This window comes from Entelurus aequoreus, linkage group LG16 (genome assembly GCF_033978785.1).
Source record: "Entelurus aequoreus isolate RoL-2023_Sb linkage group LG16, RoL_Eaeq_v1.1, whole genome shotgun sequence".
In the NCBI taxonomy this organism is placed as follows: Eukaryota; Metazoa; Chordata; class Actinopteri; order Syngnathiformes; family Syngnathidae; genus Entelurus; species Entelurus aequoreus.
In genome coordinates, this window is record NC_084746.1 from 28,766,853 (window position 1) to 28,794,051 (window position 27,199).

Here is a 27,199-nt window from a genome sequence, read left to right on the forward strand (position 1 = left end):
AGAAACACACAGAAATACATTTATTGTTTTAATACCCACAAAATATAAATGGGTTGTCATGAGGGAACCAAGTGACTTGTTTTGGTAAAATATTAAATAATAATGCACACACATGTTGAGTCTGAGTCTGCCGGCAGTTATACCACAGTAAAAACATGTTTAGTTGTTCTATTAAAGTTCCTCTAATAAACACAACATTGTCACTCACTTGTTTGTAAAACATAACATCTGGGCTATTATCTTAAAATAAAACAAAGCTTAAGTTAGCAAATGAAATACAAAAGTAAGAAAGTGTTACCTGGAATTCAAACATAAATGGTTTCATCTGACTTACATGCTCCCCTTTAAATGTAATGTAAATGGCTTACCATCCGTGTGGCTGATGGCTTTGACCGTAAACACGGTGCCACAGCGACATGGCTGACTGAGCCTCACAGACCAGTTCTTCGACATGTCGGAATGACTTCAGTAACGTGTTTCCTCAGTCCATAAATATTTTGATGACTGCATACTAGGGGTGTCCCAATACAACTTCCGATAGGAGAACTATTGTTGGCAGATACAATTTCAGCATTTATCATACATTCTTTTATTATTGTGTAATGTGGAGTGTTAGAAAAGGCTGAAATTACTTGGAGAACAGTACGAAAAACTGACTTATTTATAATTAATCATCTGGAATGGACTTATGCGGTCTTTATCTGTTTTTTGGAAACAGCTATAGACCACAATTATTAAGTAAAACTCATGACATAGTAAGTCGAATGACTTTAACATACTTTTGCTTTGGAGACTTTGTATCTATAAGTTATACACAACACAACTATAATTATTTGATACTTGTTTGTATTGACAAATGTGTTTTAGAAGGAACTATTGTTCATTTAAGGACACTTATTATGTATGTCTAGCTTGTGAGCTTAGCTGTTGTGTACCTGCTAGTAGCCTATAGCCTATCATGTTTAGTTCTTGTAAATGACTTGACTAAAAATACAAGAGAACACCAACTGTGTGTGCTTATTGAAGGACATTTAGAAGTGAACTGGCTGTCAAGCTTTGCAGACACTGCAGGACTGCTTGTAATGGAGCGCTTACATCAGAATTGTTTTTTGCGACACCCCCTACTGCATACTGCACCAGTAACCTATCACACAATAGCTGATGCTTTTTTCAATACAGGTGTAAATACAAAAAAAGGTTAAAAAAAAACATGATCCACTTTACAATGCTGAGTAATAACTACATGTCTAAATACCATGTAAACCTACATCTTCCACTTAGAGGGGATGTCTTTGTTTTGCTTTTTAGACCACCTCTATGGCTGGAATGTTCACAACAAGAGTAGTAGAGGTTTTAGTGAGGAGTGGCTTAGAAATGGCGTTATGATGTCCTTCTCCTACGAGGACAAGTTGATTTTCTTGACCCCGTGGATTTCCTGATAAGAAGGAGGACATAAAACAAACCCAATCAAGCCATTACATTTCTAGGAGTGGCTTGTGTTTTTACAGCATAATCACTGTAGTTAAATTGTACAGTGAATTGAATTCAATGTAGTGTTCAAGAGCGCTAAGAAAAAAGGCACCAGGTTGTGAAATGTTACTCACTGTTAAACAATTAGCCTTTTGGTTGATACTATTAGTATATATCTCTTGAAATTAGTCTGTTATATTAATATTATTCTAGCTCACTTATCAATACTTTGACGAATTCTGCATTTCCAGTAACTAGGTTAGTATTGTAAGGAATTATACATTTAACAAGTAAGCTTTATTAGCTACTAGCATGACTGAATATCAAAAGAGTGTTAGTCACCTCCAGAAGAGCATCTCTTAGCTGCTCATAAGCGTCATCCAGGTTGTCGTTGACGATGACGAGGTCAAACACGCCAGCTTCTTTACCTACACCAAGGTACAAATTCACCTTTGGGTTATAGACTTTCGAAAACAAACAAAAAACTGACTTACTAAATTCGATTTCCGCTTTAGCTGCGTTCAAGCGCTTCTGAAGGTTTTCCTCTGACTCTGTTTTTCGGTCTCTTAAACGGGTTTCCTGAAAAAAAGCAAAAGAAAATTAAGACCACGATTCATTCATTCATAACAAAGGATAATCACAACTTGTTTAAGTAGGTAATGCAGTGTTTTTCAACCACTGTGCCGCGGCACACTAGTGTGCTGTGAGATACAGTCTGGTGTGCCGTGGGAGATTATCTAATTTCACCTATTTGGGTTAAATATATTTTTTGCAAACCAGTAATTATAGTCTGCAAATGATGTGTTGTTGTTGAGTGTCGGTGCTCTCTCGAGCTTGGCAGAGTAACCGTGTAATACTCTTCCATATCAGTAAGTGCCAGCCGGTAGCTAATTGCTTTGTAGCTATAGGAAACAGCGGGAGGCAGTGTGCAGGTAAAAAGGTGTCTAATGCCTAAACCCAAAATAAACAAAAGGTGAGATCCCCTAAGAAAAGGCAATGAAGCTTAGGGAAGGCTATGCAGAACGAAACTAAAACTAAACTGGCTACAAAGTAAACAAAAACAGAATGCTGGACGACAGCAAAGACTTACTGTGGAGCAGAGATGGACCGCGTCCACAAAGTACATCGGTACATGACATGACAATCAACAATGTCCACACAAAGAAGGATAAAAACAACTGAAATATTCTTGATTGCTAAAACAAAGTAGATGCGGGAAATATCGCTCAAAGGAGGACATGAAACTGCTACAGGAAAATACCAAAAAAAGAGAAAAAGCCACTAAAATAGGAGCGCAAGATAAGAACTAAAACACCACACACAGGAAAACAGCAAACAACTCAAAATAAGTCAGGGCGTGATGTGACAAGTCGTGACAGTACACCTACTTTGAGACAAGAGCTATAGTGATGCATGGTTGGTTATGGTTTAAAGTCATATCCAACAATTGCAACAACGACTTTTTACTGTCAACTGAGTTTTGTTTTTTAATGATTTCTGCTGGTGGTGTGCCTCCGGATTTTTTCCAACGAAAAAATGTGCCTTGGCTCAAAAAAGGTTGAAAAACACAGAGATAATGTTTTCTCACCAGGATGTCCAAAGACGGAGGTTGGATGGAGATGTAAATAGGATTGAGGTCGGTTCTCTTGATGTTCCTCACCCCCTGCATGTCTATATCCAGTATACAGATGAGGTTGCGGTCCTTAACGTCTTGCACGGCCGCTTTACTCGTCCCGTACAAGTTCCCGGAAAACTCTGCGTTCTCGATGAAATCGCCCTTGTTGATGGCGGCCTGCATGGCTTCCCGCGTGACGTAGTGGTAATCTGGGTGACACAACAGGTCACAAGACACCGGTGTGAAAGTTGTGAAAATGACCGAAAGAGGAGAAGGTGAGCTTTACCTTTGCCATTCACTTCTCCGGGTCGCGGATTTCTAGTTGTATCTGCGTGATGAATAGAAATCATCATGATTACAACATTCAGACAGTTTTCCCCCATTCATTTAAAGAATTCTCTTGAGGATGAAACATTTGCTTAGGCCATGTCCACACAAACACTTTAAAAAAACTCATCCTTTTCTATGCGTTTTGGCCTCTTGCCCTCATGCAAACGTGTCCTTTTGTACCTCAAAACTCTTAAACGCTGGCCAGAGTCAAGATAATATATCACTTTATTGACAAACAGATGCAAACTTATAATGCTAGGAGTGTCTGTTTCCATTTTGTGCAGCGTTGTGCAAGCTTTAGGCCAATTTTGTGGGCGGTATAGCTCGGTTGGTAGAGTGGCCGTGCCATCAACCTGAGGGTTGCAGGTTCGATCCCCGCTTCCGCCATCCTAGTCACTGCCGTTGTGTCCTTGGGCAAGACACTTTACCCACCTGCTCCCAGTGCCACCCACACTGGTTTAAATGTAACTTAGATATTGGGTTTTCACTATGTAAAGCGCTTGGAGTCACTAGAGAAAAGCGCTATATAAATATAAAAGAAAAAAGAAAGAATTTTGGAAAAAAATCAAGTTTGGGCTGATTTTAAAGATAATGTACATGTCATTGTAGGTCGAGTATATTACAATTAACATTATCATTTTAACAGAGGTGTAATGCCACCAAGTCAGATGTGCCTGCTTTTTCCAGCTTCTGATTGGACAAAACGAGTATGATGGCGGGTGAGTGTGTTTTTGTGTAGTGTTTTGATGCGTGGGGATGCAGATAATTTTAACGTCGGACATGTGTTTTTTTTAAATATTTTTGTTTTTGTGGGGTGAGGATTAGGGGTTCTTAACCTTTTCTGACCTCAGGGCCTAATTGTTCCACTTCAGAGGGGCCTGGGGCCCACTTAATGGGAACTGCACTTTTTGGGGAATTTTTCCTATCGTTTACAATCATTGAGAAAGACATGACGACGGATGGATTTTTTTTTAATGCATAAGAAATATTAAATAAACGTAAATAAAATACCGCTTACAGCATAGCCAATGGGAGGTCCTCTATTCCGCCCATAAAATACAATAAATAACCATTCAAAAACCGCCTACAATACTCCATTTACATTTCGTGACTTGAGTATTAACCAAGTAATAGTGATATTGTTATTATAAGCGCTAACACAGACTAACTATTTATAGTGGCGCCATGATCACTACCCTGTGTCCCTGTTTACATCATCGAGTGGTCTGCTGTTTCCTTGCTTCCATGCTCCTTGGAAGTTTATTGTAGATCATAAGTCATGCATCTCACCTAAAAAATAGGTTGCTGAGAATGTAGTCTGACAAGTTGAGACACTTTGACAGCCATTTAGGACCCGGAACTGGCAACAACGACACGAAAAGACACTTGGTCCCTTCTGCCTCACCACCCTGTTTCTCCGTGAGGATTATGAGGCATTTTTCATCGAAATGAGAGTATATGAACATCCCAGCAGTCTGCATTCTAATGACAGCAGAACATGTACAGTAAGTGATGTTTTATTATGTTTGTTGGCTCTCATGAATCTACAGTGAGTAATAATCAGTGATGAAGAAAAAAATAGCAAACTTTAAGATGCGTTTTTGAATTAATTAGTATGGCGGTACTTAATTAGTACCGGTATATACCGTACAACCCTAACTGACACAAGTGGTGGAAAAGTGTGTTACAGCTGAGTACCGCTGCGGCCCAAGTGGACAAAATATGTGTGACCCTGTAACTATTTGGTATTGGGCCAAAACGTATGCAGAGTATCCATACAACAGAAGAATAAGTGCCTATTACGTTTTAACAAAAGTGTAGATAGAACATGTTAAACAGAAAATAACCAGATATTAACAGGAAATAAACAAGTAGATTAATAATTCATCTTTTATTGCTTATCCCTCATAATTTTGAATAAAATAACAAAATCAGAAATGACAATGTTACTGCATACATCAGCAGCCAGATTAGCGTTAGCATTGGGGGAAATAATCGATTTTTAGATGCACCGCAATTCGGAAAAGGACGATTATAAAATCGATTTGTAAATGTCGATAATCGATGTATTTATTGTAAATAAAGTGATTCAGACAGTTGTAAAATTTGGCTGACTTCTGCGAGCCACCTCACAGAGAGATCCGACCAGCTCCTTTAATATAGGGCACTTATGTTCCGCTTTTGCACACGTTTCCATTAATTTATTAAATGTGATGGTAATTAATTTAACTGTTTCTTATTACAAATGCACTGTTTTTAAAAGTTGCTTATTTAGTGAAACAAAAAGAAATGTAAAACTGCATCAATATACATAAATTAAAGATGCATCAATAATCGATTTTTAATCGAATCGTAGCTTCATGAGGTGCCCAAAGATTCCCACCTCTACTACTAACGAAAGAGAAGTTGTCTTGTATGGTCACTTAAATGTCAAAATTATTATTTCATTGCAATTAAAAATGTATGTTTAATGTATCATAAGATTTTCTGTTAAAATAAAGTATCTAAATATATTTTCGTACCGCTCCCAAAATATTGGTATATGGACAACACTAGTGTTTAGTGGATTGATAGACATATAGAATTTTCACCTTTTAAAAATTAGACTACTGAAATAAATTAACTTTTAACGATATTCTAAACTCAGTGAGGCGTGCCTGTAGTCATGATGACTTACGTGAGACGCTGAAGCCAAAGACGCTGCTGTATTCCTTCATCAGCTTCTTGTACAGAGTGCTTTTCCCCGTCCCGGATGGGCCGCTCAGCACCACAGGCCTGGGTCCAGCCATAGCTGAAAGAGACGTCAGAGAGTCAACCTCATAAAGAACGAAAGACGCGTAATCACTGGAATTTTAAATGTTAAACGACAGGTTTTCAATCTTGGAAAACAAGCTGATAAGCCAGGCGCACCTAACGAGACTGAAATGACACTTGGCAGAAGAGAGGCAATCACTATGGAACCAGGGCGCCCTCTAGGACCAATTACTCACTAATTGCAGAGACATATTCTGCTTGTGGAAACACAACACAACAGTGAGCAATCCAATCTTACCTCGTCTATCCTGTCACACGTTCTAACCAACGGCAGAAAGTAAACCCTTCTTGCTTCCTCGCCCTCCCTCAGTGCACACTGATTCAGCCAGGAGAGAAGTCAAGTGATTGCCACAAGCAGCAGAGCCAGACAGGGAGGGAGGGCAGGGCCATGTTTACACACACTAGTAGCAGTATGGTCCAAAATTAACACCTAACATAACCCCAGCCATCAGAAATGTGCCGTTGTTTTCCTTCTATTTAGCAATGAAAAAATAGATGCAAAACACTTTTCAGTGCTTACACTATATTGCCATAAGTATTTGGCCACCCATCCAAATGATCAGAATCAGGTGTCCTAATTACTTGGCCCGGCCACAGGTGTATAAAATCAAGCACTTAGGCATGGAGACTGTTTCTACAAACATTTGCGAAAGAATGGGCTGCTCTCAGGAGCTCAGTGATTTCCAGCGTGGAACTGTCATAGGATGCCTGCCACCTGTGCAAAAAATCCAGTCGTGAAATTTCCTCGCTCTTAAATATTCCAAAGTCAACTGTCTGCTTTATTGTAAGAAAATGGAAGCGCAACTCAGCCACCAAGTGGTAGGCCACGTAAACTGACAGAAAGGGGTCAGCAGATGCTGAAGCGCATAGTGCAAAGAGGTTGCCGACTTTTTGCACAGTCAGTTGCTACAGAGCTCCAAACTTCATGTGACCTTCCAATTAGCCCCTTCCTCTTCCAACATGACTGTTCACCAGTGCACAAAGCAAGGTCCATAAAGACATGGATGAGAGGGTCTGGTGTGGATGAACTTGACTGGCCTGCACAGAGTCCTGACCTGAACCCGATAGAACACCTTTGGGATGAATTAGAGCCAGGCATTCTTGACCAACATCAGTGTGTGACCTCACCAATGCGCTTTTGGAAGAATGGTCGAAAATTCCTATAAACACACTCCACAACCTTGTGGACAGCCTTCACAGAAGAGTTGAAGCTGTAATAGCTGCAAAAGGTGGACCGACATCATATTGAACCCTATGGGTTAGGAATGGGATGGCACTTCAACTTCATATGTGAGTCAAGGCAGGTGGCCAAATACTTTTGGCAATATAGTGTATATCGAGTATCCGACGATTAACAGAGGTTAATCCACATGACGCCTAAATGTTTACTGCAAGTATAAAGTATGACAACAAAATACACTCATGAAGCAAAACAAAATCACAACATTTACAAGCCGCTTGTCTTGTCTCTGAGAGCCCGAAGCAGCCAAGTTGTGTTTGCAGGTGCAAATGACAAGAGTCATTCTTCCTCGCCTCTTGAACGCTTGCCTTAAAAGAACCATGGGGAGCTCCTTTCTTTGTACATGCAAGTGAAGAGGCTGCAACAGTCCAAATAGCTCTGTTCTACAAATAAACATACACAGACTGTTTTTGGAACTATTATTTTCTACCTACTGTTACAACCACAACTTCTCAAAAGACAACAATTGTTTCAGTTAAAAATTAGACACTAATGTCATTTTGATATTGATATTGTCTTTATTTTAGGGATGTTATGATCGTGGATTTGCTGATTCTGATACCAATCATCCATGAGCGAGATCAACCGATACCAATACTGATCACATGTATTACCTGTAAATGTTTCTATTTGTTTATGGTGAGTGCTCTTGGTAGTTCCTGTTTCTCTTTTGTTACATACATTTGTTTGAGCAAAACAAAGTCAATAGTACACAACAACTAAACAAAATCTAAAACTACTATATATTATTTAGTGTAGGGCTGCAACTAACAACTAATTTGATAATCGATTAATCTGTCGATTATTACTTCGATTGATCGATTAAAAATCGGATAAAAGAGACAAACTACATTTGTATCCTTTCCAGTATTTTATTGGAGAAAAAAAAACAGCATACTGGCACCATACTTATTTTGATTATTGTTTCTCAGCTATTTGTAAATGTTGCAGTTTATAAATAAAGGTATATATAAACAAATATAAAAAAGGAGCCTCTGCGCATGCGCATAACATAGATCCAACGAATCGATGACTAAATTAATCGCCAACTATTTTTATAATCGATTTTAATCGATTAGATGTTGCAGCCCTAATTTAGTGCAATTGTTTTTAGTATTTACCCTCAAAGTCATCCTGTGTCCAGGGAGTTATTCTTAAAATGTGTAAACAATAACTAAAACAATGAAATATTTTGAGAAAATACAAATATTAATGTAATTCTTCTAGTATTGGTCATATACTGATACTACCCTTGGTATCATCAACACCACTAGTTCATGGATCGATCCACTCTCCTCTTTTGTGCTGTGTACTGACTGTGACAATACTGACACACCAACAGACTTTTATTAATTTACATGGTAATTTCATGTTAATATCTGCTTACTTTCTGCTCTTTCATTTACACTTCTTAAACATTACTGAGCACTTACTTTTTCTGTTGTTTCTAGCTCGCTTAGCTATTAGCATGCCTGCTCCTGCTTGCTCTCAGTGTGTAACATGTTTAGCCTCGTCCTCCAATGATAATGAAACTTGATAATAATACTGATACTTGATAATGATACTTAAGATACTAAGAAATTTAGTTTATTTTCCGTTGTGGAGTTGATTAATATTAACTTAGTGGATCAGTTCCACACTGTGAATGGAGATACACAATTCGCTGCTAGCTTGTCAAAAACAAATACAATATTAGCCAGAGGGGATCGGCATTGAAAGGTTTTAATCGACAATGACGATCATGTACTTTTTTAAGAAAATCATCCTATCAATTGGCACATCCTTACATTATACTATACAGTACTTAAATGCAGGACTGCAGCTACAAGGTGCCTCATTCATTTGACTTCATAGCTAATATTCTTAAAATAGTAATTATAATCTTAATTTCAATATACAGTATAATAAATTAGTTAAAGTGGTAATTACATTTTTTGTGTTAATTTCATTTATTATATTATTATAATTCAGTTGTGGGCCATCAGGGCCAGCAAAACATTCTCTACTGACCTAACATAACCAGAAATCATGATGATAATTAAAGATAAAAGTAGCTTTCCCTAAATATCTAAAAGTATTCATATTTTCCTCATGTCATATTATATTCCTTCCAGTGCTGTTGTTTTTAGTTTAAAGTCAGAATTCAGCTATCTTATGTTGCCATGTGGTATGAAGTCTGCCTGGGGCAGGGGTCGGCAACCCGCGACTCCGGAGCCGCATGCGGCTCTTTGACCACTCTGATGCGGCTCAGCTGCATACTTGCCAACCCTCTCGATTTTTCCGGGAGACTTACTGATTTCAGTCCTCTACAACCTGTCGTCGTGTCCGCTTTTTCACCATACTATCTGCGTGCCAGCCAGTCACATGTTGTATGCAGCCACAGCTTACACACGTAAGTGACTGCAAGGCATACTTGGTCAACAGCCATACAGGTCACACTGAGGGTGCCGTATAAACAACTTTAACACTCTTACTAATATGCGCCACACTGTGAACCCACACCAAACAAGAATGACAAACACATTTCGGGAGAACATCCGCACCGTAACACAACATAAACACAACAGAACAAATACCCAGAATCCCATGCATCCCTAACTCTTCCGGGCTACATTATACACCCCCGCTACCACCAAACCCCGCCCACCTCAACCGACGCACGGGGGGGTGGGGATTGAACAGGGGTTAATGCATGTGCCTAACAATACGAAGGTCCTGAGTTCAATCCCGGGTTCGGGATCTTTCTGTGTGGAGTTTGCATGTTCTCCCCGTGACTGTGTGGGTTCCCTCCGGGTGCTCCGGCTTCCTCCCACCTCCAAAGAAATGCACCTGGAGATAGGTTGATTGGCAACACTAAATTGGCCCTAGTGTGTGAATGTTGTCTGTCTATCTGTGTTGGCCCTGCGATGAGGTGGGGACTTGTCCAGGGTGTAACCCGCCTTCCGCCCGAATGCAGCTGAGATAGGCCCCAGCACCCCCCGCGACCCCGAACGGGACAAGCGGTAAAAAATGGATGGATGGATACTCCCTTTCTAAATCAGCATCTCTAAATCTCTTATTTCTAGATGGACATTAGTGTGACTGGGGATACATTTTAAAAATATATCTTTATGATGATTAGTGAATGTATACATACAAATATTATAGACTGGTTTACATAATTTGAAACATAATTCAATTTTTTTACGACACTTTTTGGAGTTACAATTTGGTTCCATGAGTTCGCCATAGAATGTGCCTTCATTATAATTTAATTTTCAGGGTATGTAAGATTCCCCTGAATTTGAGCCAGACTGGATGTTGAATTTAACATGAAACATCCAAAATGTGACATATTAAACTGTTTATATCTTTATTTAATCCCATTCGATTAGGTAGCCATTGTATTGTGCTTATGAAGGACATTCAGTACATGTTGATGTCTAGGAGGATAATGATGAAAGTTTGGTTTGACGCCTTGTTGGGTTCAAATGTGCTATTTAAAACAATACAGCACTGTTGCAGAGTAATTTGAGTTTATCAGTATAGGCTGACTCTCATTCAAAGCACGTGCACTGAAAATGGCAAGTCATGTGAGCTTTATCAGGACCCGGTGATCAAGAAAAGTCGCTTTCTTTTTCAAATCCACTGTAAACACGACACGGTTAGAAAAGTGTTATTGCTTATATAATACTTTAGCATGCAAATCTCTTCCTGGTAAACACTAAGCTGCACATCTTTATTGTCAGTTATCTCTTGATTGTAACTCATTTGATCACGCCTTTATAACCAAGTATTTTACTTTCAGAATGACGTAAGGAGAAATAAAAGGTTGTCAGTTGCAGAATTAGATAGATAGATAGTTCTTTATTGATTCCTTCAGGAGAGTTCCCTCAAGAAAATTAAAATTCCAGCAGCAGTGTACAGAATTGAGATATAATTTAAAAAGTAAATAATGGAGGTATAAATGGAAATACAATAGAACATATAACAATAAGAATAAAATTTAATAAAAGTAAGAATACAAATATAACAGTAAAAATAAGAATATAACATGTGAAACTAAGCAGTAGTGACCATGTTATGAAAATAAAAAAATTAAAGATTATATGAAAGACGTGATGTGTATATTGCACCTTTAAAAATGTATTACACTGTTATTGCTGTTTATTGCACTGTTTTTTGTTGCAGTTTATTTCAGTATTGTTATTGCTTTATTGTTATTATTCACTAGCTGAACCCGATCGCCGTCTGAGTTTCATGCAAATAGGCAAAACACGCAGGAAGTCACTCGAGTAACAGTGGTTCTTTTCAGTTAATCGCAAAAAAAAAGCCTGCTTCAGCATCTCAATGGCAGTCATGGCGCATTAGAGATGAAATACACGTCGTTTTTATCAAATGAAAACATATTCCTACCTGAATAGAACCTGGCAAAATGTCTCATATACATTGGCAGCTGTTTGCACTTGACAGCCTGAGGACGTCCCAGAAGGAATGTTTTAGTCCTCCATTCTGTTTCCTTGCACCGACAGCCATTGGGTTTTGTTGTGCTGTTAACGTCATCATTCCGCGACGCAACACAAAACCGCGTTAAATGTACATGCGGCACGTTTTGTAAAACACAAAAATAAACTTTTGCCACTTTTTATTTTTTCTTCAATACTTACACTTAACATATGGATAGTTTTTACGTGCTTTATCGAAAATAATAATAATAATAATAATTTTCGCTGTGACGCTAAATAGTGAGACGTGAGACTCCAGTGACGTCAATACATGCCTTTCACAAAAAAAAAACGTTACCACTCGGAATTAATGTAAATATTTTTGTTCATAAAATTGTGGTGGGAAAGCTGCGCCACGTCCCTCGGGGAAGTAAGCATTGCAAAGCGAATAAGTACCCGGATGAGAGAACAACGACGCTAGGCCGCGGCTAAAAAGCTAACAAACGGAGGAGACGCTAGCACGTTTAGTAAACCGTAACGTCATCGAGGCCCAGAAATGTTCGGTTCTTCGAGGTCCGGGGGGGTTCGAGGAGGCCAGGACCAGTTCAACTGGGATGATGTCAAAGTGGACAAACACCGAGAGAATTATCTTGGTAAGTGTGTAGCCAATGCTAACCGTTAGCAGCTATTACTAGCTTGAAAGCTAACAAACACGAGCAGACAAGTAGTAGTTATATATTATACTTGCATTCATACACAACGTGTTTAATGGCGCACTTACCTTCAATTGCTGCGTCCTTCATCATACAAAATCTAGATTGTTTTAAATGCCGCTTTTTGTTTAGTACAGCCTGCAGCTTAAAAGGTTTTCATTGCTTCCGCCGTGTTGAATCACGTATATTGGTGCCCCCCTTCTTCACTTGTGTCAACATACCGCGGCTACGTGGAAGGCCACCGCCACTTTTGCCAAATTACCGCATTCAACTGTGCAACTTCATGTAACGTCATTTATCAATCACTCATCAATCAATCAAAGTTTATTTATATAGCCCTAAATCACGAGTGTCTCAAAGGGCTGCACAAGCCACAACGACATTCTCGGCTCAGATCCCACATCAGGGCAAGGAAAAACTCAACCCAATGGGATACAATGAGAAACCTCAGAGGGGACCGGTGCAATGGATGTCGAGTGGATCTAGTTAATAGTGAGAGAGAGTCCAGTCCATAGCGGGGCCAGCAGGGGATCATCTTGAGTGGAGACAAGTCAGCAGTGCAGAGACATCCCCAACTGATGCACAGATGAGTGGTCCACCCCGGGTCCCGACTTTGAACAGCTAGCGAATCATCTGCGGTCATCTGATAACCTCTCCACGCAGGAGAGGGGGGAAGGGCAGACAAGAGACAGCAGATCAACTGGTCTAAAAGGGGGGTCTGTTTAAAGGCTAGTGTATACAAACAAGTTTTAAAATGCTTCTACTGCCATTATGTTCTTTACAAGTGTATGTAAACTTTTGACCACTACTGTATGCAATAAGAAGTGATATAACTATGTTAACTAATAATTATGTGTTCTTTAATTAGAAAATCTAAAAAAAAACCATCAATACTTGCAAAGTATGTTAGATACTGTCATCAACTGTCACATTTTCTACCATCAAAATCTAATTACCATATTTTCAGAAATCTAACCCCAGATTTCCACGAGATGCGGAACGCCAGTGAAACGGAACACCACCGCCCTACCGCCGTTCTGTTGCAGCTTCGCAGTGCAGCGAAATGGCGTGGAATTTTTCGAGATCTCGTGAATCTGCGCGTATCCCGCGATAAAGTAAACACAGCAGAACGTCTTGAGCTTTGCCGCCCTTCAGTACCCACAGGCGGGCGCTTATGTGACGGCCTTGACTTGACTCATGGAAAAGACGACTGTTTGCCTTGCAAAACGACAGCTTTATTTTTTGTAACAAGCCACAACACATGACTAACATCATTCCTAGCGAGCGTTGTACGCACACACATTTAATTGAATGCCTACAAACCACTCCCCTGAGTGTAAAATACGATCTGCCTTGAACATGGACTATTTTATTTTGAAGGTAACCCAGATAGTTTATTTTCAATCAATCAATGTTTATTTATATAGCCCTAAATCACAAGTGTCTCAAAGGGCTGTACAAGCCACAACGACATCCTCGGTATAGAGCCCACATACGGGCAAGGAAAACTCACCCCAGTTGGACGTCAATGTGAATGACTATGAGAAACCTTGGAGAGGACCGCATATGTGGGTAACCCCCCCCCTCTAGGGGAGACCGAAAGCAATGGATGTCGAGTGGGTCTGACATAATATTGTGAAAGTCCAACACATCAGCGAAAGTCCAGTCCATGGTGGGGCCAGCAGGAACCATCCCGAGCGGAGACGGGTCAGCAGCGTAGAGATGTCCCCATCCAATGAACAGGCTAGCGGTCCATCCCGGGTTGGGAGCAGAGTAGAAAAGAAAATAAAAGAAACGGCAGATCAACTGGTCTAAAAAGGGAGTCTATTTAAAGGCTAGAGTATACAAATGAGTTTTAAGATGAGACTTAAATGCTTCTACTGAGGTAGCATCTCTAACTTGATTGATTGATAGTTTATTTAAGCAGATTTTAGCCAAGTTAAACCGTTGGGTTGTGGCGACCGGCAAAAATTGAAGCCCTACGTCTATTTAGCGCAGGGATGTGAAATGTCCCAGCCATATTGATGCTGTTCTGTAAGCGATGGAAACGGACACATTGACTTGAATAAAAACGTAAGGAGTCTGTTGCCGTGGTGATGACGTTCCGCAGCCATTTCGCATCCTGTGGAAAACAGGGGTAAGCCGCTAGGTTTTTACCAAGATATAAACCCTGCGGCATATATAAAGGTGCGGCTAATCTATACATTTTTCTTCACTAACTGCTAAATTATGAAATGGATTAGGTAAATAAATCAATGTACTAAACTGATCCATGAAGAAAAATCCTGATAAACATCTTGAACCTTTAATAAAAAAGGAGAAAATCTTATTAATCTCATAAAAGATAAAGACATCAATGATGTTTCTGTTGTGTTGGATCAGCCGTTGTACTTTCATGTTACAGGTGCCGTTTGCAAAAAATTAAGGTATGTAAATAAACATTTGCAAAATCTTTATAAGTTAGTATCTCATTCACAATGTACCAGTGTATATCTGTGGCTTATAGTTTGGTGCAGCAAGTATATGGAAAAAAAAAAAGTTTTTCAAAAAATTTGTGGGTGCAGCTTATGTACCGCGGTGCAGGTTATAGTCTGGAAAATGCGGTATCTCTAGTATGCACCATCATCTCCTCGTTGTCGTTCATTGTCTGTTTTGATGCTGCGCGCCGTTTGCAGGAAATTCCTTGATGGCTCCAGTGGGACGCTGGCAAAAAGGCAAAGATCTGACATGGTACTCCAGGGACAAAAAAGGCAGCAGGCCCCCCACCAAGGAAGAGGAGCTTGCCGCTGTCAAGGCTGCAGAACATGAAGCGTTGATGGCTGCCTTGTAAGTGTAATACTAGATAAATAGTCCAGGATTAAAATACAGAATCTTCATTTGTCATGTTCAATGCAGAGGACACAAGGTCATAAAGAGGCAACCGACTGGACTGACCAAAGAGGTATTGTACCGTCACCTTTCCTATCTTAATATTGTGGTCGCATCTAAGTTAGCAAGCAATTTAGAAGACTTGGGTGTGCTTATAATTACACAGGATTTGGCAGACATCTGTAGGAGAGATGAAGATGATGGTGAAGAGAGGAATGTGGATCGAATCTCTGGATTGGGAAGCTCCAGGTGACTCTTTTTTTTGTCATCTTAAAGCATATTTTTAAACTTGAACATTTGAAATATTCCTTAGTAAAACGTCACACTCTAGTTTTTCATGAGGTCGACACAAATGGTAAACACTCAGCTCAGCTCCTTGTTTGTCCCCCTTGACATTCGGTCTTAACAAACAGCTTTTTTCAGGTGAGAGCTGTTCTCACTTGAGTCTGATGAATAATGTGTGTGTGTGTGTGTTTGTGTGTGCAGTGCAGCATCACGCAAAGTGGTCCTCTCCCAGCAGGAAAAGGAAGCGGTTAAAATGGGATTGCCAGTCTTTACGGTAAAAAGACACACACAGAGAATATAATAACAAACATCAGTGTTTCCCATACATTCAATTACATTAAATGTGGCTCTGCTTCTTCACCTTCGCTCATAAACACATTATAACGAGACTGTTTGTGAATGTAGCTTGACGGTACAAATCCATGCAGCAGGTGGCGGTAATCATCGTAACTGCATACACATCTGGTCTGCCAGAAAATAGAAAGAAAGAGCAGGAGGGATCCTTGTCTTTTTTAAAAAAAAAAACAACCAGCAACAAATCTATTTAAGAGACTTTTGGAGACTGATATGCTGATGTGGTCCCTCCCCCAGTCTAAAAAGCACTCACAGGCGACTGCGTCTTGTATGTGACATTAAAAAGACAAAAAGAAGCATCAGTAGAAAGTTTGTTTATTCAAATTAGAGGATTACGTCAACTGACCACCCCCACAAATATCTTGCATTTCTGTGAGAAATACTGTACATATAGATAAAGCTACATCCATCCATCCATTTTCTACCGCTTGTCCCTTAATGCATAATACATAAACTATTATAACTGCACTTCCAGCACCACAAGACCAGCGTTCTTCCAGAAACTTCAACAGCAAAGTCATCAGAGAGTGTAAAGAAGGAAGAGGAGACTGAACAAAGGTAAGAAAGCATTAGCTCATTAACCACTTATACCACAGGTGTCAAACTGAATGCCCGGGGGCCCAATCTGGCCCTTCACATCAATTTGTGTGGCCCCCGAAAGCGTGGCAGTATGTGTAAATAAAGTACCCTATCTTTTGTTAATAAATGTTTTACAAAAATAAATGTACTGTGTACACTTTAATCATCATTAATAATAAAATAAAATATTATATCATCATACATTTCAAAACAATGTTATTGTTCAAATAAAGATAAATACTTAAATATCTGCTTGACTTATGATTTCAAAGCAAGTAATCCAACAAACTGTTCATGTAAACATTTTACAGTGAAACCTTTTTTACAGTAAAATCCACTTTCAATATAGAGTAATGATACACTATAAAACACAACAACCATAGCTTCTACAGTATAAAAAACCTGCATTAATTTTTACTTAAAAAAACGGTGGTACTGTTTTTCCATTCCATATAATTTAATTCCATGTATTTTTTTTATTTTATATGCTGTAAAAAAAAAAAACTGCAAATATTTTGATAAAATTGTGGCGACTGAGCTGCCAGTTTTATACAGTACAATCTAAAGATTTGGTTTTGTACAGCGTACGTAAAAAAAGACAGACAATTATATACACGTTTTATATATACACATTTATATTCATACTGTATATTATTCACTGTTAAAAGCGGCCCTCTGAGGGCAACCATAACTGCGATGTAGCCATCAATGAAAACAAGTTTGACACGTTTGACTTATATCCATTACATTAGGTACACAATGTAAGGATTTCAGATACAGTCGTAATGCCTTTGCAAAGTTATTAATGCTGTTTAAATATGATATTTAAACCTGCACAGCGTCATAATGACTGCTGTGTAATGTGCTTATTTAGCTACACCAGGCTACATCCTTTCTCACACAAACCTATTGTTACATTTATAATTTTGTTTTATGTAAACAACTTATCATTTGATTATGTAGGCAAGGAGTGTCCAAACTACCCGCAACAAGTTTTTTATTGACTTATAGCATGTTCTAAAATATAATTCAATTAAGAAAAGGGGCATAGTGTGATGAGAAAAAGTTGAATTTCTAATATCTATAACTATTGTTACTAATGATAATATGCTTGGTTATCTATAACACATAGCTGATATACTACTCCTTAAAATAGGTGTTTGCAACTTTTACTAAAGGGCGCTAACTTTCCAAAGTGTTGTAAGCAAAGCTCTGGTACTTTACTGCCCTCTTCTGGCTTTGAGCATGTTACTACACCCCATGTTATGCACAAAACACACGCACACACACACACACACACACACACACTAGCTTTGTGTGTTGTCAGCTAATTAACGTTTTGCTACTTACGTTAGCTATTATTGAATGTATTGTCCATTATAACAACAAGATGTATGTGCACGCTCTCAGGGCGTGTAAGTGTGTACAAGAGAGCGATGATAGCCAGCCATTAACCAGACTAATTATTTGTTATTATTAGTAATTGTTGAAAAAATATAGACATTTTAAAAAAAAAAAAGCTCTGTTAAACAACCAATGGTAACATAAGATAGCCGGTGGTGTTCTTGTAACTTAGAGTCAATTTCAAACAGCCACTTCAAATTACCGTAATTTCCGGACTATAAGCCGCTACTTTTTCCCCTCGTTCTGGTCCCTGCGGCTTATACAAGGGTGCGGCTTATATACGGCCTGTTCTTCTCCGACACCGACGAAGAGGATTTCGGTGGTTTTAGTACACAGGAGGAAGACGATGACACAATGATTAAAGACTGACTTTTCATATACCGGTAGGCTGGTTATTTTGATAACGTACAGGCGAGCACTTTGTATTACTTTGCACCGTTGTATTATTTGTACTCTGCACAAATGCTGTTCGCCATGTCAAAGATGTGAAAGTTTGATTGAATGATTGAAAGATTTATTGTTAATAAATAACAAACAGTCATCTCTGTCCCGACAATCCCCTCCGTGGTAGCAGGAACCCCTATATACTACGCTAATTACACATCAAAACCCTGCGGCTTATAGTCGGGTGCGGCTTATATATGGAGCAATCTGTATTTTCCCCTAAATTTAGCTGGTGCGGCTTATAGTCAGGTGCGGCTTATAGTCCGGAAATTACGGTATCTACATGGGTTTCAGCCTGCTTTAAAATATGAACCTTTGCCCCCGAATCCTTTGATATTTTAGTACAACTCCGAGGCGGAAAAGTTTTGGACCCCTCTGGTATGGACGTACCTAAAAAAAAGTGTCTATAGATATAGCTGGACAATGACGAGTTATGCTTACTTTAACCCCCTAACGTTTTTAGCCAGGAGAGCAAAAAGAAGAAGAAAGAAAAGAAGAATAAAAAGGAGAAAAAGAAGAAAGAGAAGAAGAAGAAGAAGAAAAAGAGGCAAAGAAGCGATTCGTCGTCGTCCGATTCAGATGACGACAAAAAGAGGTTTGATCATTTTATCTCAAATTTTTTAAATAATACATTTTGAAACAGATTTTTTTACCGTTTATTTTCATTGTATATTTTTTTCATGTATGGGGTAAATTTTTAAATTATGATTTGAGTATAAGATATTTTTAAATTATACTTTCCTGACAGTTAGGAAAAGCTTCACTAGAGGGAGCTGAAACGTCACTAAAGCTCAAGCCATATAAGTTGGCTATTTGCAGTGTGGACTGTAGTTCTCTGATAAATCACACATTATAGAGAGAAATAATATTTCCTTATGAAGTGACCAAAGGTCATTTACTATTTACTATTTACGTAACTGAAAAGAGGCATTCAGTAATGCTTGGTCAATTCATTGTATTATTGTTTATTACTGACAATGCATAGTAATGCTTGATTGAAATATTTGTTAGTGAACTGTGAACTGAATGGCTTAATGAAATTATGCAATCTGAAAAAGACTAATAAAAATGGTTGCATAGAAGGTTGTAAAACGTAAAAAATATCTTATTCTTGTACCTCGCCCTCCCCGCCCCCGGCATATCAGAAGCCACTTTGAGCCACCCAGTCAGATTATTTGTTGTCTTGTTACTCTTCAGGCCCCGAAAGGACCACCACCATCATAATCCATCATACCACAGTCAGAGCGGAGCCAGACCCTATGACAGCCATTCAAGGGGGGCACTAAAGGCACAGCGACAACCCGCCTACCCCCGCCACCGACAGCAGCGCCACGACACAGACTCCTCCGACGGGGGGTCCCCTGTCCCCTGTAACCCCTCCAGCCACAAGACGGCCCCTGGCGGTGTCGCACAAAGCCACAGGCGACGCCACGACTCGGACAGCTAATGTCCTGCCCCCCCCACCCTCCCTCTCACTCAAAAGACGCAGCGCTCTTCACAAGTATGACCAGTCTTGAATACCTTGTTTAGCTTTTTGGGGGGTCATTTTAGTAGCTAGGTTTTATTGCCGGTTAATTTTTTACTGATTAAATGTCCCTCATTTGTGCACATATGCTAAGTTTTTACTCATTTAGTATCATCCATATGACAAATCTAGCTTAACTTTCACACAGCATCATTAACAATTAGCTGAAGGCCAATTGGACACAGTGCATCCAGAAAGTTTTCTCAGCGCTTCACTTTTTCAACATTTTGTTATGTTACACCTTATTTCAAAATGAAATAAGTTCATTTTTTGACCTCAAAATTCTACACAAAATACCACATAATGACAATGGAAAAACGTTTTTTTTTAGAGCTTTTCGAAATGTATAAAAAAATTTAAAAAAAGTAAGAAATCCAACATACATAAGTATTCACATACTTTGGTCATTACTTTGTTGCCTCACCTTTGGCAGCAATTACAGCACAAAGTATTTTTGAATACGAAGCCACAAGTTGGGAACACCTATCTGTGGGCAGTTTCACTCATTCGTCTTTACAGCACTTCTCAAGCTCCATCAGGTTGGATGTGAAGTGTCACCCAAGTCTTAAGTTCCAGAGCGCTCTGAAGCAGGTTTTCATCCAGGGTGTCTCTATGTTGTTGCATTCATCATTCCCTCTATCCTGACTAATCTCCCAGTTCCGGCTGCTAAAAAACATCCCCACAGCATGATGCTGCCACCACCATGCTTCACTGTAGGGATGGTATTGGCCTGGTGATGAGTGGTGCCTGGTTTCCTCCCAACATGACACATGGCAGAGTTTAATCTTTGTCTCATCAGACCAGAGAATGTTGTTTCTCATTGTCTGAGAGTCTTTCAGGTGCAATTCTGCAAACTTTTGCGAAGGAATGGCTTCTGTCTGGCCACTGTAACATACAAGCCTGGTTGGTGGATTGCAGCAGATATGGTTGTCCTTCTGGAAGGTTCTCTTCTCTCCACAGAGGAATGCTGTAGCTCTGACAGAGTGACCTCCAAGACTAGGCTCTTTGTCCCCCTATCGCCCAGTTTAAATGGCCGGCCAGCTCCAGGAAATGTCCTGGTGGTTCCAAACTTCTTCCATTTTCAGATGATGGAGGCCACTGTGCTCATTTAAGACCTTCAAGACAGCGGATACTTTTTCTGTACCCTTCCATACATTTGTGCCTCGAGACAATTCCTTTCGACTTTAGTCTTTGTTTGTGCTCTGCCAGTGTGGGACCTTAAATATAGACAGGTGTGTGCCTTTATAAATCATGTCCAATCAACAGTATTTACCACAGAGGGACTCAAATCAAGCTATGGGAACATCTCAAGGATGATCAGTTGAAACAGGGTGCCTCTGAGCTCACTTTTAATCTTAATGACTGTGAAGATGTGATTTCTTTGTTTATTTTTTAATACATTTGGAAAAATGTTTCTAAAAATTCGTTTTCACATTGTCATTATTGGGTATTGTGTGTAGAATTTTGAGGAAAAAACCCCAATATATTCCATTTTGTAATAAGGCTGTAACATAACGTTGAAAAGGTGAAGTGCTGTGAATACTTTCCGGGTGCACTGTACGACTATCTGATACCTACTTTTCTAATAAGGTGCTTTTATTACAAAGCATCATTGAATATTTTGAAAATTGTTTAATGAAGTAATGACACGAGAGAGCTTTTAAATCTCTCACCCTTCAAAGTCTGCACTGCCATCAGAATGCTGCTCCAAATAATGTTTGCCCTCAATTTGTTTAAATAGGGGGTATTGAGCACACTGGCACCTGTAGGGGGTGCCCTAAACAAAAGAGCAAGGCATTCATAAAGAGTGAGAAGAAGGGTAAAAAAAAAACAGGCAGCTTTTTTTTTCTTTTCTATTTTTTTATAAGGAGTACCGTTAGCCTGCCACACACAAACCAAGCTGATGGAGCAGCAGGAGAGGCGGCTCCCAAAGTCACCCTATGAAGGAACCCGGGACTTGTACTCCCGCCCCTTTGCAGCCACCTCCGCGCTCTCCTCAGGCCGGGTTTATAGGCTCGGCTGCATTAACCATAGCAGCCTAATCAACCTGCAGGAATGCTGTCCAAGATCACCTCGCTGCTGCACATTGTGCTTGCTGCATTAGGTGCTTTCCAACATGCAGGCATCTCATTGCCTGTTCCTGGGTCAAGGGGTGGTCAAGCTAACAAGGGATGCCATGGCACCCCCTTTATGCCCCCTCAACAAGCCAAAATATGATTAACAAGAAGACACATTTACGGTCAAACAAATACGCACGTTGAACATTACGTCGACAAAACGAACATATGTACTGTATACATAGTTAACAGATGAGAAAGGGGAACAGTGAATGCAGAAGACATTGTTTTATTGCATAGTCACATGTAAGAAAAATACATTTTAGAAATCCTTTCCAGTCACTTTAATTAGTGCTTTTTTGTTTTACTCACACAAAAGTTTAACTTAAATATTTAAGTCTGTATTAATGACAAAACAAGCCCACCTCCATATATAGTCTGAGCAGTTCAGTAACACAAAGAAATGTGTATGCACACAAGTGTTTAAATATTTTCTTTAAAAACACCCACCTGATAGGATGGGGGAAATGACACTAATGTCGTCTTACATGATGCATACAACTTACAGTATGAGGCTGAGTGTGGGATAATCAGTATAGAGCATTTTAAAAAAAAAATAGTTGCAAAGTGTACTAAGGCAGCCCGTGGACCTGAGACTTGACAATACACAAAAACACCAACCAGAGAAAGCAGGTAGATTCCATAAACATCCTATTAAGTCAATACCAGTGTTTATCAAACAGGAGGTTGACGCTCCCAGCTGTGCATCTTTTAGTTTTGGTCACCAATTTGAATACACCACTCACAAAAAGTTGAGATACTCAACTTTTGGGTAGAATTTCAGGATTAACCTAAAATACCAACTAACCACAATATTGTTCAACAGTACCTCTCCGTTTTAGGCTGCTAACAAGATGTTTTCAGATTGAAGTGGCAACTGAGCTTAATGTCAAAGAAAATTTGCCACCAGTTAGAAATTTTGCTATTCAGCTACTTGCTAGAGAACAGCAAGTTGTACAAAAAGTACTGAAACACTGATACACAGTACAGGCCAAAAGTTTGGACACACCTTCTCATTCAATGCATTTTCTTTATTTTCATGACTATTTACCTTGTAGATTGTCACTGAAGGCATCAAAACTATGAATGAACACATGTGGAGTTTTGTACTTATCAAACAATGGTGAAAAAACTGAAAACATGTTTTATATTCTAGTTTATTCAAAATAGCCACCCTTTGCTCTGATTACGGTTTGTACACTCTTGGCATTCTCTCGATGAGGTTTAAGAGGTTGTCACATGAAATGGTTTTCACTTCACAGGTGTCATATAGTTTTGATGCCTTCGGTGATAACCTACAATGTAAATAGTCATGAAAATATAACGCATTAAAATGAGAAGGTGTGTCCAAACCTTTGGCCTGTACTGTATATTTTAGCTTCATCTTTAAAACGCAAAAGCTGAATATCTTTAACTTTTTGAGTAGTGTATGTGATTGTAATATTAGATTCCCTTGCGTCTCTCCTTTTATTGCCCAACAAACAGAAAGTGAAACAACCACGAGAGAAAAAGTTAATAAAGCTGCCCCATTACCATATCCTTTCATATATACATATGTCAGCTTTACACATTACCATGGACCGATTATTTCCACTGGTGGCCCGGTATGTTGGCGGTAACAACAGCCAGCATGGGAGGGCTTTAAAGGCAGAATGTAGGCTCGATGAATGGGAGGGAAAGAGACGACTGTTAGAGATTCCTAAGTTGCGAGGCCAACCAGTCCAGTCCCTCATAGAGACCGTCGCCATTGGTGGCGCAGGTGGCCTGGATGAACCAGCGCCTGTTGCGCAGGGTGTGAAGGCCCAGTGCTTCGGTGACTTCAGTTGGAGTCAGGGCGTTAGGCAGGTCCTGTCAATGCCACAGTGTCCGTTTCAAATCAACCACATAACCTAATCAACGTTCATTGCCCAGAGTACTCACTGTTTTATTTGCGAAGACTAATAGCAGAGCATTGCGCAGTTCGTCCTCCTCCAACATTCTCATGAGCTCTTCACGAGCCTCGTTGCATCGCTCTCGGTCGTTGCTGTCCACGACAAAGATGAGACCTGAAACGAGAAGCGATCAAAGCCTGCATTAGTCCACTGTATTCAAAAAACAACGCAGTGCAATTCCAGAAAAGGTGCGTGCCTGCCTTGCGTGTTCTGGAAGTAGTGACGCCACAGTGGTCGGTTCTTATCCTGGCTGCCGACGTCCCAAACTGTAAAGCTAATGTTCTTGTACTCCACCGTCTCTACATTAAAACCTGCACAGGGAAAGAACACATTTAATATAATTTACGATTGATAATTCAATTGTTCACCTTACCTATAGTGGGAATGGTGGTTACGGTCTCTCCCAGTTTGAGCTTGTATAAAATGGTCGTTTTCCCAGCAGCGTTCAGACCCACCACGAGGATCCTTATTTCTTTCTTCCCGAACAAGTTATTAAACATTGTTTCGACTATATTCCCCATGTTTACTGGTGAGGCTTGTGGGGGGGAACTAGAGGCAACACAAACGAAGAACTGTGGATGAAACTGGATGAAGGCTAGTAATAATTCATTTTTCATTTATTTCAGGCAATGACATAAAAAAGTACAAAGTTGACAACACATAATATAAATTAATATAGTGCAAAAGGTAATGTATAGTATGTAATGCATAATAATCAAATAATCATACTTGCCAACCCTCCCGATTTTCCCGGGAGACTCCCGAATTTCAGTGCCCCTCCCGAAAATCTCCCGGGGCAACCATTCTCCCGATTTCCACCCGGACAACAATATTGGGGGCGTGCCTTAAAGGCACTGCCTTTAGCGTCCTCTACAACCTGTCGTCACGTCCGCTTTTCCTCCATACAAACAGCGTGCCGGCCCAGTCACACAATATATGCGGCTTTTACACACACTTAAGTGAATGCAAGGCATACTTGATCAACAGCCATACAGGTCACACTGAGGGTGGCGTATAAATAACTTTAACACTGTTACAAATATGCGCCACACTGTGAACCCACACCAAACAATAATGACAAACACATTTTGGGAGAACATCTGCACCGTAACACAACAGAACAAATACCCAGAACCCCTTGCAGCACTAACTCTTCCGGGACGCTACAATATACACCCCCCGCTACCACCAAACCCCGCCCCCCATCCCCCCATCTCCCGAATTCAGAGGTCTCAAGGTTGGCAAGTGTGCAAATAATAAAAGTAATAATCAAAACCACGACTCATTTTGGCATGCTGACTTCACGTCTAACACGGTCACTGATTTCTGACAGACTGAGGAGTAGCAAACCCGGTTTTGCATTGAACTTCACGTTGAACACGGCCCGGGTAAGTTGTAAAAGTAGCAAAACAGGAAATACCGGAACGCCTTACAACACTTCATAATGCGTGGAATACCGCTGATAACACAGAGACAAACATTTAAAAATATGTCCATGTTTCGTGTTCAATTGTTTATCATCCCTCTGTTGTAAAAAGTGTGTTGTGTCAGCTGATCGGCAAGAGACTAGTTTAGCACTTAGCAGCCTGCCTTGGCTAGCATTAGCCTTCTATGGGACAGTACTGGCTCTTGGGATCAGCACTGACATCACTTTAAAACTGCGGACTTCAATTACATCACACGCAACATTAAAGTGGTTTCCAAACGGACTTTAAGACACTTTCAAAACTTACACAGCGCTTCTTCTCAGGTGCTTGAGGCGTTACCTTCCTGCGGAAAATGGCGACTATTTGACACGTCTAAAGTTCCGTGACTTGCGGGTTCTTCTTTTTCTTCTTTCCTCTAATGGCGGTTGGCAAGCAACCTTGTGAGGTGAATTACCGCCACCGTCTGGAATGGAGTGCGGATCGAGATTATTTTATTTTATTTAACCATGTCTTTAAAAAAAATGTATGCATTAATTTGTACCCTGCATGTTCTGAATGCAACCTTTTCACCAGCATAGCCACAACTCTTGTCAACAAGCTGTCCCACCACTCTGGTTGCTTTGGTGTAGAACACATTAAAGCCTTCTACAGAAAGCTAGGAGTATCCAACAACTATTTAAAATTAGAAATGGTCTAGGCTGATGAGGTGCTTAAAAAATTGAGCGCGCTCCACCCAAACAAGTCCACCGGCCTTGACAATATCCCCTCCCGATTTCTCAGGGACTCTGCCTCCATCATTGCCCCAATCATCACACACATAATAAACCTCTCAATTTCACAAGGCCAAGTACCAAAAGATTTTAAGATAGCAAGAGTAACTCCTCTCTTTAAAAAAGGAAGCAAATTGGAACCTGGCAACTACCGACCTGTTTCTATTCTCAGTTCCATTTCGAAAGTAATGGAAAAAATAGTTTATGAACAGGTCGATAGTTACCTTGCCACCAATAAACTCATGTACAAATTCCAATCCGGCTTCAGAACTAACCACTCCACTGACACATGCCTTCTCTATCTGACCGACCACATCAAACATGAGGTGGACGCGGGCAAATACTGCAGCATGGTCATGCTGGACCTTCAGAAGGCCTTTGACACCGTTAACCACGCTATACTGTTGGATAAGCTCAGAACAATCAGATTTGATAAAACCTCATCGAGCTGGATGCAATCTTACTTGAAGGGGAGGAAACAGGTGGTAGAGGTGAACGGCATCGTGTGTGTGTGTGTGTGTGTGTGTGTGTGTGTGTCCCCCTCAGTGAGCTGTGGAGTCTCCCAAGGCAGTATATTAGGGCGTCACATTAGTGCCAAAAATCCAAGCGCATAAAAACTTTTTATTTATAAAGCACTTTTCATACATTTAAAATGCAGCTCAAAGTGCTTTACATAGCTAAAAACAAAATGAGAAATAACACCCACGCCCCATGAAGACAGTCAAACATGTACAAACCCCGTTTCCATATGAGTTGGGAAATTGTGTTAGATGTAAATATAAACGGAATACAATGATTTGCAAATCCTTTTCAACCCATATTCAATTGAATGCACTACAAAGACAAGATATTGGATGTTCAAACTCATAAACTTTATTTTTTTTTGCAA

The 27,199-nt window shown here is 39.9% G+C and overlaps 3 protein-coding genes across 5 annotated transcripts; 1 reads left to right on the forward strand and 2 right to left on the reverse strand.

Moving 5' to 3' along the window:
- Positions 1 to 15: 15 nt before the first annotated feature.
- On the reverse strand, positions 16 to 12,028 carry LOC133630810 (guanylate kinase-like). Its single transcript, XM_062022567.1, has 7 exons — positions 11,865 to 12,028; positions 6,093 to 6,206; positions 3,372 to 3,413; positions 3,059 to 3,294; positions 1,965 to 2,049; positions 1,813 to 1,898; positions 16 to 1,435 (listed from the first exon to the last, which is right to left on the reverse strand). The coding sequence occupies exons 1-7, from the start codon at positions 11,896 to 11,898 to the stop codon at positions 1,397 to 1,399; spliced, it is 636 nt and encodes a 211-aa protein (XP_061878551.1). The 5' UTR covers positions 11,899 to 12,028; the 3' UTR covers positions 16 to 1,396.
- Positions 4,882 to 20,148, forward strand: LOC133630806 (multiple myeloma tumor-associated protein 2 homolog). 2 transcript variants are annotated; one of them, XM_062022561.1, is made up of 8 exons: positions 4,882 to 4,920; positions 15,282 to 15,432; positions 15,502 to 15,547; positions 15,641 to 15,723; positions 15,961 to 16,033; positions 16,589 to 16,671; positions 19,004 to 19,135; positions 19,738 to 20,148. In XM_062022561.1, exons 1-8 carry the CDS (start codon positions 4,914 to 4,916, stop codon positions 19,985 to 19,987), a joined length of 825 nt encoding a protein of 274 aa, XP_061878545.1. In that variant the 5' UTR covers positions 4,882 to 4,913; the 3' UTR covers positions 19,988 to 20,148. The 2 variants fall into 2 exon arrangements, with proteins under 2 accessions (XP_061878545.1, XP_061878544.1); XM_062022560.1 differs by lacking the exon at positions 4,882 to 4,920 and adding an exon at positions 12,002 to 12,546.
- A 2,274-nt stretch (positions 20,149 to 22,422) lies between these two features.
- On the reverse strand, positions 22,423 to 25,296 carry LOC133630809 (ADP-ribosylation factor 1-like). Of its 2 annotated transcripts, none has more exons than XM_062022566.1 (4): positions 24,487 to 25,296; positions 24,314 to 24,424; positions 24,103 to 24,227; positions 22,423 to 24,030 (listed from the first exon to the last, which is right to left on the reverse strand). In XM_062022566.1, the coding sequence occupies exons 1-4, from the start codon at positions 24,728 to 24,730 to the stop codon at positions 23,872 to 23,874; spliced, it is 639 nt and encodes a 212-aa protein (XP_061878550.1). In that variant the 5' UTR covers positions 24,731 to 25,296; the 3' UTR covers positions 22,423 to 23,871. The 2 variants fall into 2 exon arrangements, 1 of the variants encoding a protein (XP_061878550.1); XR_009821346.1 differs by having other exon boundaries at positions 23,915 to 24,030; positions 24,310 to 24,424; positions 24,487 to 25,292.
- Between the last annotated feature and the right edge of the window lie 1,903 nt (positions 25,297 to 27,199).

Bases quoted from the DNA above. Each gene is read 5' to 3' on its own strand.
- LOC133630810 (XM_062022567.1), bottom strand. From the start codon at position 11,898: ATGTATATGAGACATTTTGCCAGGTTCTATTCAG. The intron at 3,414-6,092 runs GTAAGTCATCAT...TTCATCACGCAG, and splicing joins CTTTGGCTTCAGCGTCTCAC to ATACAACTAGAAATCCGCGA. The intron at 1,899-1,964 runs GTAAGTCAGTTT...ACCTTGGTGTAG, and splicing joins TAAAGCGGAAATCGAATTTA to GTAAAGAAGCTGGCGTGTTT.
- LOC133630806 (XM_062022560.1), top strand. From the start codon at position 12,450: ATGTTCGGTTCTTCGAGGTCCGGGGGGGTTCGAGGAGGCCAGGACCAG. The intron at 12,547-15,281 runs GTAAGTGTGTAG...CGCCGTTTGCAG, and splicing joins ACACCGAGAGAATTATCTTG to GAAATTCCTTGATGGCTCCA. The intron at 15,548-15,640 runs GTATTGTACCGT...ATAATTACACAG, and splicing joins CGACTGGACTGACCAAAGAG to GATTTGGCAGACATCTGTAG.
- LOC133630809 (XM_062022566.1), bottom strand. From the start codon at position 24,730: ATGAAAAATGAATTATTACTAGCCTTCATCCAGTTTCATCCACAGTTC. The intron at 24,425-24,486 runs GTAAGGTGAACA...TTCCCTGTGCAG, and splicing joins AACCACCATTCCCACTATAG to GTTTTAATGTAGAGACGGTG. The intron at 24,228-24,313 runs GCAGGCACGCAC...TTCTCGTTTCAG, and splicing joins CTACTTCCAGAACACGCAAG to GTCTCATCTTTGTCGTGGAC.